Source organism: Oreochromis aureus, linkage group 8 (assembly GCF_013358895.1).
Source record: "Oreochromis aureus strain Israel breed Guangdong linkage group 8, ZZ_aureus, whole genome shotgun sequence".
In the NCBI taxonomy this organism is placed as follows: domain Eukaryota; kingdom Metazoa; phylum Chordata; class Actinopteri; order Cichliformes; family Cichlidae; genus Oreochromis; species Oreochromis aureus.
In genome coordinates this window covers 16403327-16423243 of record NC_052949.1, presented here as the reverse complement: position 1 = coordinate 16423243, position 19917 = coordinate 16403327, and the positions used below count along the sequence as shown (strand labels likewise).

The 19917-nt window shown below is 40.7% G+C and overlaps 2 protein-coding genes across 5 annotated transcripts; both read left to right on the top strand.

Annotated features, from left to right (window-relative positions):
* Nucleotides 1–386: 386 nt before the first annotated feature.
* Nucleotides 387–7019, top strand: atxn7l3b (ataxin 7 like 3b). Of its 4 annotated transcripts, none has more exons than XM_031751649.2 (9): nucleotides 387–535; nucleotides 1139–1187; nucleotides 1273–1396; nucleotides 1527–1659; nucleotides 1788–1959; nucleotides 3638–3738; nucleotides 3836–3858; nucleotides 3986–4031; nucleotides 6118–7019. In XM_031751649.2, exons 3-9 carry the CDS (start codon nucleotides 1346–1348, stop codon nucleotides 6195–6197), a joined length of 606 nt encoding a protein of 201 aa, XP_031607509.1. In that variant the 5' UTR covers nucleotides 387–535; nucleotides 1139–1187; nucleotides 1273–1345; the 3' UTR covers nucleotides 6198–7019. The 4 variants fall into 4 exon arrangements, with proteins under 4 accessions (XP_031607509.1, XP_031607508.1, XP_031607510.1 ...); XM_031751648.2 differs by lacking the exon at nucleotides 387–535 and adding an exon at nucleotides 550–586; XM_031751650.2 differs by lacking the exon at nucleotides 387–535 and adding an exon at nucleotides 637–982.
* A 1668-nt stretch (nucleotides 7020–8687) lies between these two features.
* smarcd2 (SWI/SNF related, matrix associated, actin dependent regulator of chromatin, subfamily d, member 2) lies at nucleotides 8688–19583 on the top strand. The gene is made up of 13 exons (XM_031751655.2): nucleotides 8688–9261; nucleotides 11648–11841; nucleotides 14247–14289; nucleotides 14374–14496; nucleotides 15094–15213; nucleotides 15962–16057; nucleotides 16481–16582; nucleotides 16681–16842; nucleotides 17066–17163; nucleotides 17377–17512; nucleotides 17614–17736; nucleotides 18286–18387; nucleotides 18576–19583. The coding sequence occupies exons 1-13, from the start codon at nucleotides 9109–9111 to the stop codon at nucleotides 18627–18629; spliced, it is 1506 nt and encodes a 501-aa protein (XP_031607515.1). The 5' UTR covers nucleotides 8688–9108; the 3' UTR covers nucleotides 18630–19583.
* Nucleotides 19584–19917: the final 334 nt, after the last annotated feature.

The window sequence follows — 19917 nt, the reverse complement described above, 5'->3', positions numbered from 1 at the left end:
TGACTATTAAAAGGAAAAAAAAAAAGGGGGGGGGGGGGACGCCTTTCCTTCAAATGCATTGGGTTAAAAAAAAAAAGCGCCAGCCTTTAGAAAAGCGGGACAGGAATAAAAATAAAAGTCCCAGTTAAGGAGGTCCATCTAGTTACTAAACACGACTGGGAGATTTATCATCAGTAGACACCTATTTGAGATAAAATGGAGTGATTTACTGGATTTTTTGATGGCCTTTATTACGTCCCACGTGTTTTTGTGATAAATGCTGTAAGTCTACCTAAAGATTTGTTTAATCTTGGTTGTAAAATTCAAATAACCGGGCACAAACTAGGAGGGGGGGGGGGAAGTGAAATAAAGGCACAGTGTAGCTCTTTAGTAAGCGGCGTGGGGGAAACACAGTCACATGCTGCCTTGGGAGGTAAACACTCGGTTGGAGTTGGTTTAGCAGAGCAGAGGAAGCAGTCGCTGGTGGGAACTCGTGTAGCGATCGATTGCTCCTGCCTGATCTCTCTGATGTAAAGATGGGTGCCTGCCGAAACAGGTAAACACAATTAATGGGGGATTTGGGTTGAGGCTGCTTCATTATCCGTCGGTGAGCTTTATGTGAGGGTTTGGGCGTTGCTTTGTCCCCCCACTCCCACCCTTGCTGGGTGTTTGTACGGGGAGTTGAAAGGCGCACAGCCGCAGTGCAGCAGCGGTGTCGGGGTTCGTGGAAGAGCCTCGTTGTTACTCTGTTTCTCCAGCGTCGAAGAAAAAAAAAAACAGCAACATAATAAAATAACACAGCCAGTCACAACTAGACGTGTTGCATAGCTTCTAATTAATGTGACAGGATTAGCATGTTTGGCTAGTAGCTGTGTGTGTTGTGTAGTTGTGCTGTTGAGGGGGGTCGTGAGTACGATACCGCCTCTCCTTTAACCTCTTGGCATTTTCAATTCATCTCGCAAGCAGCCCATTCACAGCCACGCTCTTTGTTTTCTTCTCCAAGGTTAGGGCTAAGCTACTTTCATTACACGGTAATGCTCGGAGCACCGCCGTAGCGTCACGTTTTCCTTCTTTCGTATATCGTTTTCTTGAGTTGTTGCAGTGCTTAAAAGGGGAAAAACATCCACCAACGCCAAGTTATTGTCATTTTTTTTTCCAGGTTTTAAAACGTCGGGAAGTGACTCCCTGGCAGTGTTCAACGTGCAGTTGTAAGTCCACGTATCTCACCCACAGACTGATTTGCATTCATTGTTTGCCACCGTGTTGCTTACTTGTGTATCCCTCCCGCTGCAGCCCTGTTTTGGCCAATGCTTGCTGCGCTACAGCATGACCACAGCAGTGTCTGCTCATCTGGTAGTTCTGGCAAATGAAAATGGAGGAGGTTTCAGTGTCCAGCCTGGACAACAGCAAGCTGGAGGTACAGTGGAGTGGAAACCTTCTGGTAGACTTGGAAATTGTATCTGCAGACACGTGTGGCTGAATTGCTACAGAACAAAAACACAATAAAGCAATCAGGCAACACTGTGTGTCTTTCTGTTCCCTGCCAGGCCCTAGCTCAGGACATCCTGTCTGACCTGGTGGAGGATGCGTGCCTGGGACTTTGCTTTGAGGTCCACCGGGCAGTAAAGCAGGGCTATTTTTTCCTCGATGACACGGACCAAGAAAGTATGAGGGACTTCGGTGAGCACAGACTTAATTCTTTCTTTTCTTCTTCAGCCAAATAAAGCTGAGTTGTTTCTGCAATACCAGCCAGCATACACCAGAGAATAATTAACGTATAAATAAAATGGCCTTATTTCAACTTCCAGAAATTGTGGACCAGCCAGGACTGGATGTGTTTGGCCAAGTGTACAACCAGTGGAAAAACAAGGAGTGTGTATGTCCCAACTGTAGCCGGAGTATTGCTGCCTCACGCTTTGCTCCACACCTGGAGAAATGTCTGGGAATGGGACGTAACAGCAGCCGTATAGCCAACCGCAGGTATGGGCGTTAAAAAAGCAGCCAACACAGCTGATTTGAGACTCTGAGTAGAGGCTGTTGTAATCTCAAATGTTTTCACCGTGTTGTCTTGTGAATCTGAAAACCAAGAAGGTATTTGACTCCAGCTTCCAAGGAGCCAGACGTTCTTGGCATTTTTTTAAGTGGTTTTGAGAGACGGTTCATATATTTGAAACTCCAGGCTTTCTGAAGGTCTTTCAAAGGTTTTCTTTGTACATTGGCTGCTTTAACTAGACCATTTTCAAAGGAATGTTAGTTTTGTTTGCTAAGTTACTTAACACTGACCTGTGAATCATTCAAGCATATAAAAGGTGCCTAACTCAAGGACAGAACCAGTGTTGTGTCTACACATAAAAGACAACTTGGCAATGAACTAATTTTAATTTCTTTCTTTTTGCAACCAGCAACCTGTAACAAAAATTCAGTTTGGTGTTTTTGTAGATTCAACAAGTAAAACTGGAACAAAGACAACACAGTTTGACAAACATAAAATAGTATTTTTTTTTATTTTTTTGCACAAACACAGTGATTCACACAGAGCTATTACCCAAAAACTAGGGATATCTTGGCGTGATGTGCATTGTGTCAAAGAAACTGGACAAATGAGGACAAAAGAAGTAGTGGCAGGCCTCAAAAAAAAAAAAGTACACCAAAGAGATGAAACAGGACCTGTTCATCCAAGCCTCTTCAGAAATGAACTCAGTGGAAGGCTGTCTGTCAAGAAGACATTCTTAATGAAGGGAAACGGAGAGGAAAGGCTAAGACATGCAAAATTACACAAGAACTGGACTGAAAATGCACTGCATCCACTGCAACACGTCTGATGAAGTAATATATACATAAGTGAAATTGTGAGTATGTGCTATGGAGGTCAGGAAAGAGGCACAGCAGTGAGTTTCTACAGCCATCTGTGAAACACGGTGGAGGCCCTGTCACCAGCGTGAAAAACAAAAAACAGATTTTGATTCACCATGCAATAATATCTGGAAAATAATTGGCAAGAGCAAGCCAATGATCCCAATCACACTGCATGGTAAAGCATACCCGGATATAAAAACACACAACGGAACACCATAAGTCATGGATTGGCCTCCCCAGAGCCCGGACCTCAACATCGAGGCAGTGTGGGATCATCTTTAGAGAGAACAGAACAAAAAGGGATATCATAAACTTTGAAACTCATTACTCTATATATACCTTATATACTCTGTTTCCATGTTTAATTGAATCACCGCAGCTATCGCTCATTTTCCTAGCAAAATAAACATAAATGGAAAGGGGGAGCTCAAGACTTTTGCACAGTATTCTATATAAGCTAAATATGCTGCAGGTGTTATGCTGCCTGCAGCATAGTGGATAATGGTAATCTTATGAACTCATGCAGTTCCAGGAACAAGGGGAAAAAAAAAAAAATCAGTTTCAGCCTGAAGTCAGTTTGTTTCATAATCAAACTGTTATTTGCAGTGAATAATGCTGACTCACTGTTTTTGTGTGTGTGTGTGTGTGTGTGTGTGTGTGTGTGTGTGTGTGTGTGTGTGTGTGTGTGTGTGTGTGTGTGTGTGTGTGTGTGTGTGTGTGTGTGTGTGTGTGTGTGTGTGTGTGTGTGTGTGTGTGTGTGTGTGTGTGTGTGTGTTATACCTTGCTTGTTCCTCTTTTACAGAATAGTCACTGGTAACAACACCAACAACAAGTCAGAGAGTGACCAAGAGGACAATGACGACGTCAATGATAACGACTGGTCTTACGGGGCAGAAAAGAAAGGTGACGCTCTCGTAGTCTTGGCATGTGTGAAATTTCAATGTGACTAATATTTGTTAAATCTGAGTTAAATCTCTAAAAAAAACTCTTTGTTTTACAGCTAAGAAAAGGAAATCTGATAAGGTACTTTTCTTTTCATCAAACTTTATACTTTAACTAAACAAACATGTTGGGCATCGCTGTTTTACTACCCCCAGCATGCGTCTGCGTATAAAACTCAAAAGTAAAATATTTTGTCTTTCCACCTCAGAATCCAAACTCGCCAAGAAGATCCAAATCATTCAAGCATAAGAACAGTAAGTGAAAATAAGATTTTAACTTCCTGCTTGAGTTTGTCTGTATGTAATCAGCTCTTAAAACAGTGTAGCTTTGCTATATGCTGTCATATGTATACTATTAGTTAAATTACCCACAGATCACTTTATAATAGTGGATACCAGAGTGAATCAGCATGTAGAATCATTTTCACATTACAGTATATTTAAAAAAAAAAAAAAAAAAAAAAAGTTTTATTCTGTCCTTATATTGGTCTGGCTGGAGGTATTATGTTTCCAGGTTACGCCTATCTGTCAGTACAGTCCATACTGTAGTGGTTTACAAATTCGCCTAACAAATGAGAAATCCTCAGCCCGATTGCAGGAGGAGACACAAATCCCTTTGAGGTTGCATCAAAAAGAAAAAAGAAATCTGCCAAGCCAAGCATACAGAGCTGCCCGCTGTGGCGACCCTTTATAAATAAGGGAGCAGCCAAAAGTAGCTCCTTCTTCCACCTGTATGCTCACGAAAGTGATTTCAAGGGCAAAATTACACAAGAATTCCTCCTTTAGACACAGCATGCCCTAATAATCTATGTCTAATAGAATGAAATGAAGTGGTGAATTTTATTGTCCCAAATGTCAAGTACGTGTTAACGTCAGCTGATTTTATTAGCCACTATTAATGAGCGTAATTCAACAGGAAACCATAACCATATATTTGGTCACATAATGAAGTGTTAAAGGTGTTTGGCTTCAGACTGTGGTGGCTATAAAGGTATCCTGTTTTGCTTTCTCTATATTTGTCACATCCATGACTTTATAAGATTTCTACCACACCAAAGTATGCGGTAGAACGTTTTGTTCTGTAGAATTCAGAAAGTTCACAGTGTAGCAACATAAGGTTTTTCTCCCTTGATCTGTCAGTTAAACCTTTGTTTATGGTAAATGGACTGGTTCTCTACTCTGAGCATTCAAAGCGCTTTATACAACTTGTACATTCACCCAATCACACCCAATACTTTTTCTAAGCTGTTAAGTGCTCCCTATCTAACATTCATACACATTCACAATCTGATGGGTGTTGTAGGGAACTATGTTGGGTTAGTATCTTGCCCGAGGATATTTGGCATGCAGACTGGAGCAGACTGGGATCAAACCACCAACCTTCCAGTTAGCAGCTGACCTGCTCTAGCACCTGAGCTACAGCTACCCCCAGTCTACAACTAAAAAGACATATTAAAAAAAACTTACAAATTTCTGCTAGCATATTATAAAAATTATTCAAAATACTCTTACTGGCCACTTTATTAGATACATCTTTCTTGTGCTGGGTTGGAACCCCATTTGTGCACAGAACTGCCCTCATGTTTCATGGCACAGGTTCAACGCACTGCTGGAAACATTCCTCAGAGATTCTGGTCCACATTGATATCGGCCAAAGTGTGCCAAGAAGATATTTCCCACACTCTTACACTGCCACCAGAAGTCTGAACAGTTGAGACAAGGCAGAATGGATCAATGCTTTCTTGTTTTTTTTACGCATGTTGCAGCAAAAACTAAGCCTCATCATACCAGGCAATGCTTTTCCAACCTTTTATTGTCCAAATTTGGTCAGGAAATGTGTCTTAGGTTCCTGTTCTTAGCTGACAGGAAGGGCATCCGCTGTGGTCTTCTGCCGCTGTGTCCTGTCTGCTTCGAGGCTAAACATGTGCGTTCAGAGATGCTCTTCTGCGAACCTTAACTGTCTTGTGGTTATTAGCATACTCCAGATGTCTGGCGTCAATGAGGCATTTTCACCCATACGACTGCTGCTCATTAGATATTTTCTGTTTTCTTTAAACCGCACTTAAATCGTCTTTTTTCCCTATTCTGAGGCTCAATTTTAATTTCAGCTGGCTGTCTTGAGCATCTCTACATATCTAAATGCATGTAGTTGCTGCCATGTGATTGGCTGGTTAGATATCTGCCTTAATGAGCAGTTGAACATGTACCTAATAAATTGTCTGGTGCACATATAATTTAGAACCAGTAATAGTGTAGTGATTGAGACACTAAACACCAGTTGAAATCAATAATGTGTCTGGATTGAAGCATGAATAAATAAATGGCACGTCTGTTCCTCCAGGCATGATGGGTCCCAGACGTCGCATGGACAACCAGGAGAGCCCGCGCATGCTGATGAAAGATGAGGCATTCTCACAATAACACAAACACAAACATTCTCTCACCATCGTGTGTGCGGAGATGCACACAGAGACACGCTCACGGGATGACCAACAACACTTCACCTTTGGTTCTTTATGTTGTGAAATGAATGGACGCTGATGGTTAAAGGCAACATTTGTGGTGTTTGCTGCTCTGCAGAAGCAGTCCAGAGCTCCCAACCTTATACTTGACAAATTTATTTTTATTCAGAAAATCATTGTACCAACACTTGTTTTGTTTTGTTTGTTTTTTTTTAAAAAGAAAATTTTCTGTAGTTATCATTTTCGACTGATACTTTTCACCAAATATGATTTCACTGCACAGATGTAAACTTTGGTGTAATTCATTCAGAGACGGTGTACGCTTACAGTATTATTTTGTTTCTTTTCATAAAATACAGAAATGATTACACAGTGGATGTCCTTATATTACCTCACATTTTACAATCTCAATCTTTGAAAAAAAATAATAATGTCAAAGACAATCATTGCTAATGGTTTGTCTTTTATTTTCACCTTTCAAAGCATCTGTCGTTCACCTGTGGAAACTTGTTTCACAATGTTCAGGACATGAACTCCTGAAGTGCAGAAGCAGGTATTTGGTGCAGAAAGCAGGTTTCTTCATTTTTCTTTTTTTTTTGGTGGATAGAGTTGCTTGTTTTCTAGCATTGAAATATGTCTTTGTATCATGTGTTTACATTGTAAAGGGTTACATATGTCCTTGGTGTGATGTGATAGTGTAAATATTCTAATAGTTGAATTGCTGCTATCATGGCTCAGTTTGTTTCATCTGTCTAGCAAAATAAATGATTTGTTATCTGTCCTGTGTTTTCACATTCATTTTAACAAAAGTATGAATGTATAAAACAGCAACCAAGTACATAGAATTAATGTCTTACCGACCAACAGGGGGTGCTGTTGATCAGATGATGTACACATGCTTCTGTTGCTGGATGTGGGGCTAAATATTGCCTTGGTTAGTGTGGTTATAGGTCATTTTCTTAGAAAACTGTCATGTTGTAAACACAGCCGTGTTCATACAGTTCAAGCTTCTTATTCAGAGTTTATTGTACCAAGGGGGAGCTGATAATGTTTTTGTGTAGCCTTCCTAAACTCTGCAGTACAGGCATTAATGTAGCCCATAGGTTAAAAGATTTTGATGAGCAATAGTTCTCAAGGCTTTCTGAAAGTCTTTCCAAGTTTTTCTTTGGACGTGGGCTGCTTTTTCACTCCTATTCATATTCAGTCAATGTACCTGACCATTTTCAGGAGAATGTTTTTTTTTTCTTTAAATTCAAGCATAAAAGGGGGCATTTAACTCAAGGGAGGAAGTAGTTTTATTTCTGCACATACCAGATAACTTAGCACAGGACCAGTTTTAAAGTGGCACTTTTTTAGACAAAAAAATCCAAAGATAACACAGTTTGAGTGTGTTATAGCAACAAGCTGATTTCTAAAGAGCTACTAGCTGAAGACTTGGAATAATTTGGTATTGTGTGCAAGAATTTGGAGAAACTTGACAAATAGAGGATAAAAAAATGCCAAGCCTAAAACAAATATCTACAACAGATGAACAGTAAACAGAAAAAATCCACAAAAACTGACAGAGGATCTACGTACTGTTTACTGAAGACTCATCAGAAATAGCCTCAGTGGAAGGTTTGCTATCAACAAGCCATTATTAAGGAAGGGAAATGGGGAGAAATGGCCGAGGTATGCAAAACTGCACAAGAATTGGACTCTACAGAGGACGTCAGGGTAGAGGGTAGAACAGTGGGTGTCTACAGTCATCTGTATAATATGGTGGAGGCTCTCTGGAGGTTTGGGGCTGTGCTTCAGTCAATGGTGTAGGGGATCTTTTAAAAATGAATGGGAAAGTAGCGTCATATTTAGATCCACCATGCAATGTAATCTGAAAAGTGTCTGACTGGCAGTGACATAATTTTTTTAGCAGGAAGGTGATCCCAAACAAAGAAGAGCTTTGAATGTCCCCTAAGAAGACCGGAGAACTATTCCTGAAGAGTATTTAAGATTGCTTAAGAGAGTTCATGTTGTGCTGATGAATAAATGTAGTCATACCAAATATTGGCTTTCAAGCTCCCTAAAATTGTACAGCCTCTGTTTTTCTTTTATCCTGTATTTCCCTGTATGTTTCTATACGTTTCAACACTTCTAGATTCAGCACATTACTGTTTAAGAAAAATTAGTGTTCAGGAGGCAGAGTATTACTCCAGGATGTAGTTTGGAAGAAACAAAATTACACTATTACAAAATCTATCGCAAGTTTCTGTATGTCACATTTCAAATCAAGCGTTGAAAATAAAATATAATTGAAAATATATGCTTTTACAAAATACACAAGAAATAAAGACTTTAGACTAGCATGTGTTTTAACGTGTTCAAAAAGAAAAAAAAATCGAGATTATTGCGCGCTGAAATTTGGAACTTCCTAATTTCCGATGTTTGTGAACGCAACATGTAGTTGAGCGTACTTGGTTTTGCTTTAGAGTGCAGACAAACTATCTGCTCAAGATACTCAGTTTGTCATAAGTCAGACGTTATCATGTTTTTAATTCGCCTCACAGTGTATTAGCTTTTAGTTATCGTTTATCTGGCGTCGTTCAGTCGTAAAGGCGCGAGTGGGAGATGACAACAGCTCCCACTTGGTGTGTTCACAAAACGAGCAGTCACTAGGTAGAAGCAAATCCCGGAACTTGAAACGGTAGGAAGTGAGCTAACGTTAGCTAGCTTTTTGTTGACAGTGTGCTTGCTGTCAAACCAGAAACCGACCTAAGCAGAAGTACCCGGAGTTAGTTAGCTACGTACTTGGAGACTTCAGCCTGCCGCACTTTTATTTGGGCCGAATTTGGTTTGAAGTTTCCGTCACTTTTAACCACTTGTGGCTCTAGAAGATGGCATCGAGGGGAAGCTTCACAGGTCCTCCGATGAATCCGAGTATGAGCCCCATGAATGTTGGGCATGCCGCGGGCATGAGGATGCAAGGAATGCCCCAGCCTCCGGGGGGATATCCCAGAAGCATGAGCAGCATCCCCCAATACCCCCAGGTTGGTTCTGCTTGATTTCTCCGTGTCAAATAAAGAAACTGAGTGAAAGGTGATTGTGACGGTATTTGTCCGATCACCCCCATGTCTTTTTAAGCCTTTCGTTACTTTGGAGCCTTAAATTGGTGTTTAAATAAAATTATCTAATTGAAATACTCACCCGAGAGACATGGAAATTAAAAAAAAAAACCCATAAAGCTCATTATTCTTCATATATATCACCGTGTGGACACTACTTCCGCCTTCGAAGTGGGTGTAATTATTTATTGATTACCGCAATCATTAAGTGTAACCTTTTTTTTCTTTTATGGCATTTGAAGTGGTACATAAAAGTAGTGGGACGTTTAATTCAAATTGATATCGTTTAGCGTTTTGTGCGCGTGTGAAAAAGAAAATCACGTGGTTGCCCGCTTCGCCTCCTGTCAGTTAGCGTGAAAGCAAAAGTTTATCAGCCCCATCTGCCCAGAGGCAAGCCTGCATACATCGTGCCAGTATTGTCACCATCTGCAGCTTCTCCCGTAGTTAACAGACACCATCGCAGTTACCCCCGTTTTGACAGTTGGAGCCATTTGGGTTTAGACTTTTTTTGTAATGTTTACAAACTGGACAAAGTGTGAGAATTCTCACAATTTGTTGATACATTATTTACAGTACTGATGTGTTACATAAAAAGACATAATTAAAAAGAAAAAAAATCTAGTCAGTAACAGGTCTTAAAATAAATACACCCTCAGATGTGTAACAAAGCACAACACATCACACTGGGCTATTATTTATATAACAAAACCTGAGCCGAAATGCAGAAGCAGTGTGTGAAAAACGCCTCAAGATTCAGGAGCTTGTTCAACCGCTTTTAGCAGCAACAGTGTGAAGTAATCCTTTTCTGTATGACTTTATCAGCCCTTCACAGGAGGAATTTTGGTGCACTCTTCTTTACAACATTGCTTCAGTTCATTGGCATTTGCAGGCATTTGTTTATGCGCAGCTCTCTTAAGATCCTGCCAAAGCATTTTACGCGGGTTGAGGACTTTGATTGTGTGATTACACCACGTTGATTCTTTTCTTCTTGAGCTGTTCTGTTGTAGATTTGTTTGTGTGCTTGTGATCATTACACTCGAGTTTTAGCTGTCAAGTATATGGCCTCGCATTTGACTTCATCACCGCGCTTGACAGCTGGTATGAGGTGTTTGTGCTGTTATGCTGTGTTTAGTTTTCACCAAATGTAGTGCTGAGCATTATGGCCAAATATCCCCAGTTTGGTCTCACTTGTCCAAAGGACATTGCTCCAGAGGTTTTGTGGTTTGTTCAAATGTGAGCGCCTTTCTTCTGGAAGCCCGTCCAAACAAGCCATACTTGTTTAGTTTTTTTCTAATTGTGCTGCCATGAACTTTAACATTTAGCATGCTAACTGAGGCCTGAGAAGTAGCTCTTGCAAAGTTTGAACTTGGAGTGAATTTACTGGGACGTTCACTCCTGGGAAGATTGGCAACTGTCTTGAATGCTTTCCATTTGTGGATAATAGTTCTCACTGTAGACAGATGGATTCATATTGTTTGGAAATTACCTTATAAGGCTTTCCAGACTGATGGGCAGCAGTTGCTTCTCAAGGACTATCGCTGATGTCTTCGTGTTAACACACCTGAATCCTCCAAACCAGCAAACTGTCAAAACCTCTGCTGTTACAGAGGTGTTCACACTTCCTGAAACTAATAAATTGATGAAGTGCATTAGCAGCATCTGGCTGTTACTTTACTGCTTCTGCATTTCTATTTATTTTTTTTGTTTAACAATAAATAAAAACACAGTGTAATATGTCATGTGTTGTATTTCATCCAAGGTTATATTTAGCAAATTTTAAAGCATGCTAAGAACCAGATTTCTTTTCATTATATCCTGATACGTGAAACCTTTAAGTTGAAAGAGGTTGTGCTTTGTGTAGATGGAGATAAAGATTGCAGTGCCGTAACAGTTTTTATATGTACAACTTCATAATTAAACCTTAGAACTTAAAAACTTAACCCCACCTGCAGAAACAGTGCATTTATGTTTTTGGCATGTTTTTAATGGGGCTATTATGACTCATAATATTTATGGTACAACCAAAAGCATACAGTGTAAGTGACTATACTGTATGTCACTGTGCACTCTTTTTACTCACCAGATCCAAAAAGCTAGAATTTGATATAAGTTGATCATACAATATGAAATTTATGTGCACACAGCTTAACACATCATTGGTTTTATTATTATTATTTTAAAATAGGTACTTTTTTCTGTCTCTTTAGTAAATCAGATCCTTGATTTCTTTTAGTCCTAAATGAAATATTCAACTTTTTGTGTAGATATGGAGAAATCGTTCCGTGAAATCAGTTTCCCTCTTTTTCTCTAGCGCCCCGGGATGCCATCCAGCAGAGTGGGGGGCCCCATGGGGTCAATGGGGGGTCAGCTGCCTGGTCCCTCTTATGGTAGCAGTAGCATTCCCATGCGGGCAGGCATGGGACCCCCGAGCATGGACGCCTCTAGGAAACGGTTTCTTCATCAGCAACAGCAACAACAAGAGGTGCTGGGAGGCCTCAGACGAGGGTAAGAGAGGAGAGGGGACAAAATGTAGGGGATGGTACTGCCAGTGTTTGGACCTCACTGCCATCTAAAATAACTAGCTAATCAGTCCTTCATGACTTTTAAACAGTTAAATCTATTATTGATTATTTATTAAGTAAATAAAATCCAAAAATGTTTTCTTTTTTCCTCTTATCATTAACTCTTTACCACTTGAAAGCTGCTAGTAGTGACCTGCTGAAACTCTTCAGAACTGCTGCTGAAAGTTGGTTCTAGATGAAAATCACTGGGTTTGCTACACAAGTGATGGAGTGTTAGTGAGGGTGGTCTCTGCCTATGTAGCGAGCCTTAGAGAAAACCCAGAAACTGTTGTAATGGTTTTCAAAGCACATCTTTATTGATATATACTGAGGTTTGTGATTAAGGGTGCTGGGGAGGTCATTAGATGTCGCCTTTATAGGGGAAAGAGTTAAATCACTTATTCAAAGAGTTAAAACTGTTACCAGGTATTTTTTGTCCAGTAACTTAGAAATGATGTAAAATAGGTTCACCTCTTAAGTTTTTGCCAAGCCTAATTTTAATAATGGGCAGAAATATCAAGCAACAGCAATCATTTTTATTTTTAGCACTTGACGGCTTGTCACATGTCTCCCCTTTTTTATTGAGGAGCTTTTGTGCTTATTTCCAGCTCCATATTGTTGGTCTTGTAGTTTCCTAGAGTAGCTCTGGATGATTTACAGTTTAAACTTACTCATCTTATACTGTGCATACTGGCTCCATGGGTGTAGTGATTTACACATTCCCCTTACAAGATTCCTGCTTCTAGATGGGGAGGAGATGCACAAATGCACCCTCAGGGGGTCGCAAGCTAGTGCACTCCTAGTTCCTGGCCCAACACTGGATAGATGTGAGGGCTGTGTCAGGAACGGCATCTGCGCCAAAGCAAACACGCAGATCCATCCACCCCTTAAAGAGCATCCAAAAAGTACCTCATCTTATACTTTGCCTTAGTCCTTCAGCTGGAAACTGAAAGTGCTATGTAAACACTAGTCTGTTCCCAACACCTACCTCAAAGCCAACTTTCTGATAATTGGCTGCCCCACGTAACAGAAGTGGCTCATAGCCAGAGCTGTGTGGCTAAGATGACTATAATAAAGGTATCTGCTCTTGCTGACATCATAGGGAGAAAAAGGTAGATAAAAGTTTTTGAAACCAAACATTTAGAGTCGTCCAAAGCCTGAGCTTTAAACTCCTAGGTGTTGCTTGTACATATGCTGACCTCTTTTGTAACTTTGCCCATGTTTAACATGAGTGTCCACAGGTATAACAGTAAATATAATGGGCCCACTTTAAAGATACCAAACCAAATTCAGAGTTTTACTGAAACCAAAAGCCAGGTTCAACTGCACTGCCAAGTCCAACATTAACATTCTTTTTAGGATTATTTGTGACTTAATGACTCCAGGAAAGAGCTCACTAGAATAAAGACATTTTTTGTGTAAAAATAAAAGTATTGATATGAATCTGGTGTACAGGAAAACACGGTCACTGTAGGGAGTTTTCCATTAATATTTTCTTTGACAAAATGGGTGGAGTCATCCAGCTATAAAAATGCAGTAATTTTTTTTTCTTTTTCCCCTTTTGTGGTTTATTTACATTGTCTCAACAGAACGTTTCATTCATGATTTGTTCTCCCGTCTGTTTGTAAAGTGGCTGTACTGTTAAAAGCACAGCTCAGATCACACAGACACGAGGATACCAGCGTCTCATGACTGGCCTTTGCTTTCAAAGCAGCAGACACAAGTGGGTATTTTTGACTTCAGACTGCTCCGTGACGCCACGCTGATAAATGCGGCCATCCGTAATGCTTCGTCCACAATGATTCTGTTGTGTTTTTAAGGTTAATTTCATAAAAAAGTCAGTATCTTAGCATAATCTCAGTCTAGGAGGATTAGTGAGTCATGGTGCCACCATCCTAAATTCTCATTTAATCACATGGAAATTAAATTCAGTCATTGCCAAGGTGAAGTGTATAATTAAGGAACGAAATCAATGTAATGAAGTCGGCAAGTAAAAACCTGAAGCGCTCTTTTAGAGGACTTAATTAACATATCACATTGGCCAAGATTATATTATCGCACTGTGAAGTCTTCCAATTATTGGTAATCGGGTTAAATGAAAGGGATCTTTTATTTGATCCTATATCATGTGTTGGTGTGTGGCCAGTTTCTGTGAAATTGGTTGACTAAAGTCATACTTATGAGGCCAAAAGCAAAATGATGACACACACACTGAAAAACAAACAGAATGGCCCAGTTTGAGGTATTCTTGGAAATCAGGTCCTCCACATCGTAGAGACTGTTAATGCGGTCATTTAATGTCTTCTTTCCAAACTGAATCATTTTCCTTGTTTTTTCTCTGTGATTCAGAGCAAAAAGGCGCAAGATGGCTGACAAGGTTCTGCCACAGAGGGTAGGAAAACCTCAACCCCCTTGAATCACACTGTTGTCACAGTTGGCTGTATTTCCTCAATCTTCACCTGCTACTGTCTTCTAGATCCGAGATCTGGTCCCGGAGTCCCAGGCCTACATGGACCTCCTGGCCTTTGAGAGGAAGCTGGACCAGACCATCGCTCGAAAGCGTATGGAGATTCAGGAAGCCATCAAAAAGCCCATTATGGTATGTGTTCTTTATCCATTGTCATGCAGTTAAAAGTATACCTTAAGAAGATTATTTTTAGGCTTTGTCATCTGAAACAAATGAGAAATCAGTAAAACATGATCTCAGCTGTAATCCGAGTTCCTGCCGAGAACAGTGTAAGCAGTTTCCACAGAACAGCAGGACACAGTAAAGTTGGTTCCCACACTGAAATCTGACCTTTGTGTTTTCTTGCTACAATTTTAACTGTTAGCGTTAACATTAGTGGCAGAAACACTCGGTCTGCTGAGATGTGTTCACAACAAAAACACCTCCAGCAGCAGGAAAATCTGCATTAGCAGTAAATTAATCCAACTGTGACACGGCCGCAAACAGTGTGACTGGTGTGAAGTTAAAACGGTCACAACTTTTTCCTGTGAATCCCTCGTTAGGTAGCAGTGTTTCTCCGGTTTTAATAATGTGAACTTATACATAAGAATGAAGTTATTGTAAACACCCTTAATAGCCTGAAATGAAGCGTTTGTCTTTGTTGGAGAGTGCGTTTGGCAAGTGAGCTTGAGAGGCTCAATTGTTGCCAGAATTCCTGATACATCTGCTTGTCCCTCTGAAATTACACAGCAAAAGCGCAAGCTCAGGATCTACATTTCCAACACGTACACTCCCAGCAAACCCGAGGGTGAGGAGGCGGAGAAGGTGTCCTCCTGGGAGCTGAGAGTTGAGGGCAAACTCCTGGAGGAAGTAAGTAAAAAAAAAAAAAAACGCATTCGAGTGTTCTCGCTATTGTCCCGGTGTGGTCTGACTGCAAGTATTTCAGTCTTTCTCATTGTGTTTCTTCAAACTTGAGTTGGCCAGTGTTCTTGGCTCAGACTATGCAGCCAGATGTGTGTTTACAGCTTTTCTCATTCCACCCCACAACTGCTGACACACGCGCGCGCACACACACACACACACACACACACACACACACACACACACACACACACACAAACACACACACAAACACACACAGGATCTCATTTGAAATACGGAATTGAAACCACTGGCCGTTGCATACCATGAGCTGACTAGCCTCCCCTCCCGACATCAATTCTAGCTCGACTCATTGTGTCATCTGGGGCCACATGAAGGAGAAGGAGGTCTTTTTTTTCTTTTTTTCTTTTTTTTTTGTCTGTTAAAATTTCTCCTCAGTCTCATGGGTTTAGGCATGTGTAGGAGTATTGCATGGAGCAACAGAAAAAGGGATGTGAGGGAAAGGAGTGAAAGGGGTCGTGTTGAGCAAACAGACTCTGACAGGGCTGGGGAGCGGGCAGACAAGGGGAGGTGAAGACAGCTTTTTCTAGTCTACAGTTTTGCGCTTCACCACCACCCCCAATGCGGTCAGAGCTGAACAATGCAGCTGCACACTGACACAGCACAATAGGAATACACGGCTTTCTTGCTGCTCCGTCCTTCTGACACTTTTGTTTCGTGCTTTCTGTCTTCCCAGGCTGGCAAGCAGAAGAGGAAGTTTTCATCTTTCTTCAAAAGCTTGGTGATTGAGCTTGATAAGGAGCTCTACGGGCCTGACAACCACTTAGTAGAGGTATGACATAAACCTTGGTTGCAGTTCCATTCAGAACATTGTAGGCACATTGACACCAGAAGCTTGATTGATAATAGTTCGCCAGCACCGACCTTGTTAAGCTGTGGTCAAGTAGCTGAGCTCAGATTGAAACACTAAAAGTTTGGAGCCAATCCTTCTTTCTTTTTTTTTTGACTGTGTAGGCGGGCTTATTGTGCGTGAAGTCATCCCACACATAAACCAGATTCTTTGTTTGTTTTTTTTAACTGAAAAATTGTGGTCAACAGTGGTGAAAGTGAGAATTTCCAGTCTTAGGGATCTGCTGATGGAACAGTTTATTTAAACTGGCACTGAGCCATTATTGTTGTAAAGTAGTTTTGTAAATTTCGTGCTAATAAAATCTGCTTATCTGTTTAACAAAAAAATCACGTCTTCATCTTCCAGTGGCACAGAATGCCCACCACTCAGGAGACGGATGGTTTCCAGGTCAAAAGGCCAGGAGACGTGAATGTTAAATGCACCCTTCTGCTCATGCTCGACCACCAGGTGCCACTTACTTTCTCAATCGTCAATACATTTTTTCCCGATGATATTTCCTTTTTTCCACCAACACTCGCTTTGTCCCGATGCTTTTCTTTGAACAGCCCCCTCAGTACAAACTGGATCCACGGTTGGCTCGCCTTCTGGGTGTACACACACAGACACGAGCCAGCATCATGCAAGCTCTCTGGCTTTACATCAAGAACAACAAGCTGCAGGACAGTCATGAGAAGGAGTACATCAACTGCAACCGCTATTTCAGACAGGTAATGGCAAATGGCTAGAAATGGCTCGTGGCGCTTTGATATTTTGGCACTGAAACTTCATTTTGCATGTATTTAATTTTACAGCTAAATGATTTGCATTCAGGCAATTACGATTTTTGTGAGGTGTTGTTTTTGTAGCCCTTTCCAAGACCTCAAATAGAAAAAAAAAAATTTCCCCTTATGTTGTCTAACTTGCTCTGTTCTTTAACTAAATCCTGTCCAGATCTTTGGCTGTCCACGCATGAGGTTCTCTGAGATTCCCATGAAACTGGCGGGCCTGCTGCAGCACCCTGACCCCATTATTATCAATCACGTCATTAGGTAGGGGAGCCTGGATCATGTTACCTCTTTTTGTCTGAAAAAAGTTACATCAGCCTCTCAGTGAATATTAGAAAGCCCTGTGTGTGAGGCTCATACTGAACTATAGCTTCCTTAGCTTTATGATTTGGCCTGTTATTTCTTGGTGTGCTTATACAAGTGTGCTGTCAGCATCACTCCTCCTCGTCAAACTGTCATTGTGTCTCCCCCGAGCAGCGTGGATCCCACCGATCAGAAGAAGACTGCATGCTACGACATCGACGTGGAAGTGGACGACCCACTTAAGGGCCAAATGAACAGCTTCCTGTCTTCTACAACCAACCAGCAAGAAATTGCTGCCCTCGAGATGAAGGTAAGGCTTCATCTGCACTTCACCAGAGTTGTGGAGGGGAAAAAAATTGCATACTCCATTTAATTCTGAAAATGTGCTGCTGGTGTTTGTATTCGCTACAGATTCATGAAACCATTGAGTACATTAACCAGCTGAAGACCGAAAGAGATTTCATGCTGAGCTTCAGCAATAATCCACAGGAGTTCATCAAGGACTGGCTGAAGTCTCAGTCCAGGGATCTGAAGGTAAACGCTATGCTACAGCTTCTAAACTGCTCATACATGCTTGTCTACACAACAGCAAAACATATTATAGTTTAGTAACGTGATATTTGTATCATCTTCCCTCACTTTGAGCATTTATTCATATTTGTACAGTTGCCTGCAAAGCTTTCCCTGTATTTAATAAAAAAAAGCTGCAGTTATTTTGTGAGCAGTGGTAGTATGTTTCCAGCTTTCATAGACAATTAACAGCTGGGCACACAAAGGCACCATTGGTTCACGGGACTGTGTCCAAACATAGCATTGGTATTCAGATGAAAGCAAAACACCAGTTAGCTGTTTGTGCTGCATTCCTCATCTGGAGAGACTTTAGCACCTGGATTAAGATGTAGGTCTGTAGGAACCAGGCTCAGTGAATCATTGATCCATCAGAGTCTCAGTACTACTACAGTCACTTGGCAGTGCATGAATCAGTCTTTACAGTACTGTTTTAGCATGTGGGAATAGAAACCCTTTTCTTTATTCATTCAATTTTGGTTCCTTGTGTTCAGTGATGCATTTCTGTTCATTCAGTTGATGACAGATGTGACTGGAAACCCAGAAGAGGAGAGGAGGACCGAGTTCTACCATGAGCCCTGGGTGCCAGAGGCAGTGGGCAGATATGTTTACTCCAAAGTAAGTAGTTTTTACTGCTAACTACTGTTAGCTTATACATGTCAAGATGTGGTAAGTCAAAACATCACACCAAAATAAAATTATAAAAACAACTCGAAATTTCAAAACCAATGTGTGATGTCACAGCATCCATCTTTTCTATACAGTTTGTGGTTTTCCCATTGAGTCTAACCTGTTCTTTGTTATAGGTGCAGCAGAGAAGACAAGAGCTGGAGCAGGTGTTGGGTATCCGACTCACCTAAATACAATTCTAGAGGAGTCACAGCCACCTTAGGTTTACTCATCAGTTGTTAATGTTCCACTCAGCTGAAACTGGAAGCCTTTTACCTTTAAATGTTCAGAAAGCCATCGTCACTGACGCAGAGTTCGGGACCAAAGTGATGCTTATATGACCTTTAATAATATCTTTGCCTTGTAGTGTCTGTTATATTGAGCCTGTTTAAATAACCTTTATCCTTTTTTTTAAGTTTTGCAATATGTTTTGTCTCTGGTACAAAATGCTGTTTAAGCACTGGTGCTGTTTGGGTGTTTTCACCGTCACTTTGAGTGCTGTTTTGAAAGAGGGATGTGTTTACTCTTATATTGAAAAGCCATAATTTTTAGATAAGAGCAATGCCTAATCTTCCAGGAGGCATGGTAGAATTAAGCATTTCATTCCAGTGTATATAATATGTTTAATGCTTTTGCAGCATTATTGAAAGTTGAAATGAAACATTCTGATTTTGTGAATGTTTACACGCCATTTTTATTTGTTTGTGGGGTGATTCGAGGGGAATAGGAGCTGAGGCTCTTTAGATTGAACGGATCCATACCTTCAAAGAAAGTTAACTGCTATTAATAATTTGATAGGAATGAAACTGCAGTATGTCAGCTAAAAAAAATTTTTTTTTTTTAAAAAGCGCCAAAATATTGTGTACAGTTTAGTTTCATGATTTAAAGCTTCGCTGTTTTGTTGACTCTTTGTACATCAGTCTTAAAGTTCTTGAAACATTCCTTTTTGACAGATATCATTGTGCCAAAATGTGTTTAGTGAAGAAGGCACATAGAATTTAAGATGAGGTAAAAACGTTATGTACAAATGTTATTTTTGTACAGCTTCTCTTTGTTAAATGTTTGCATGTTGTGTATCAATCAAAAGCCTTTATCTTTTATACATTTGGAGTATTTTTTACAATAAATATACTTACAAATGTTCACTATACTGTGTTCTTTAACAACGTTCAGCTTGTTACAGAGGGGTAAGAATTTATATAAAATATTGTCCGTTGTAGGCTTGTAATAACGTCGTCTACCGCACACCCTCGATTGCGTGCTTAGAGAGCTGCAGATATGGCGCGAGGTGCATGTTGGGGCTGGTTGCAAAGCTTAGGTGCCTCTGAGAGCAGCCGTTTCAACAGGTATGTCTGGTCTTACTCAAACAGCTTCTGTTTACCACTCCTCAAATAACAGCCAACCCTAAAACACCCTTCACTAACAGATCTCCGTCTCGGCTTGTAATGCAACACTGGTTCAAAGAAAAGGCCAGCCTAA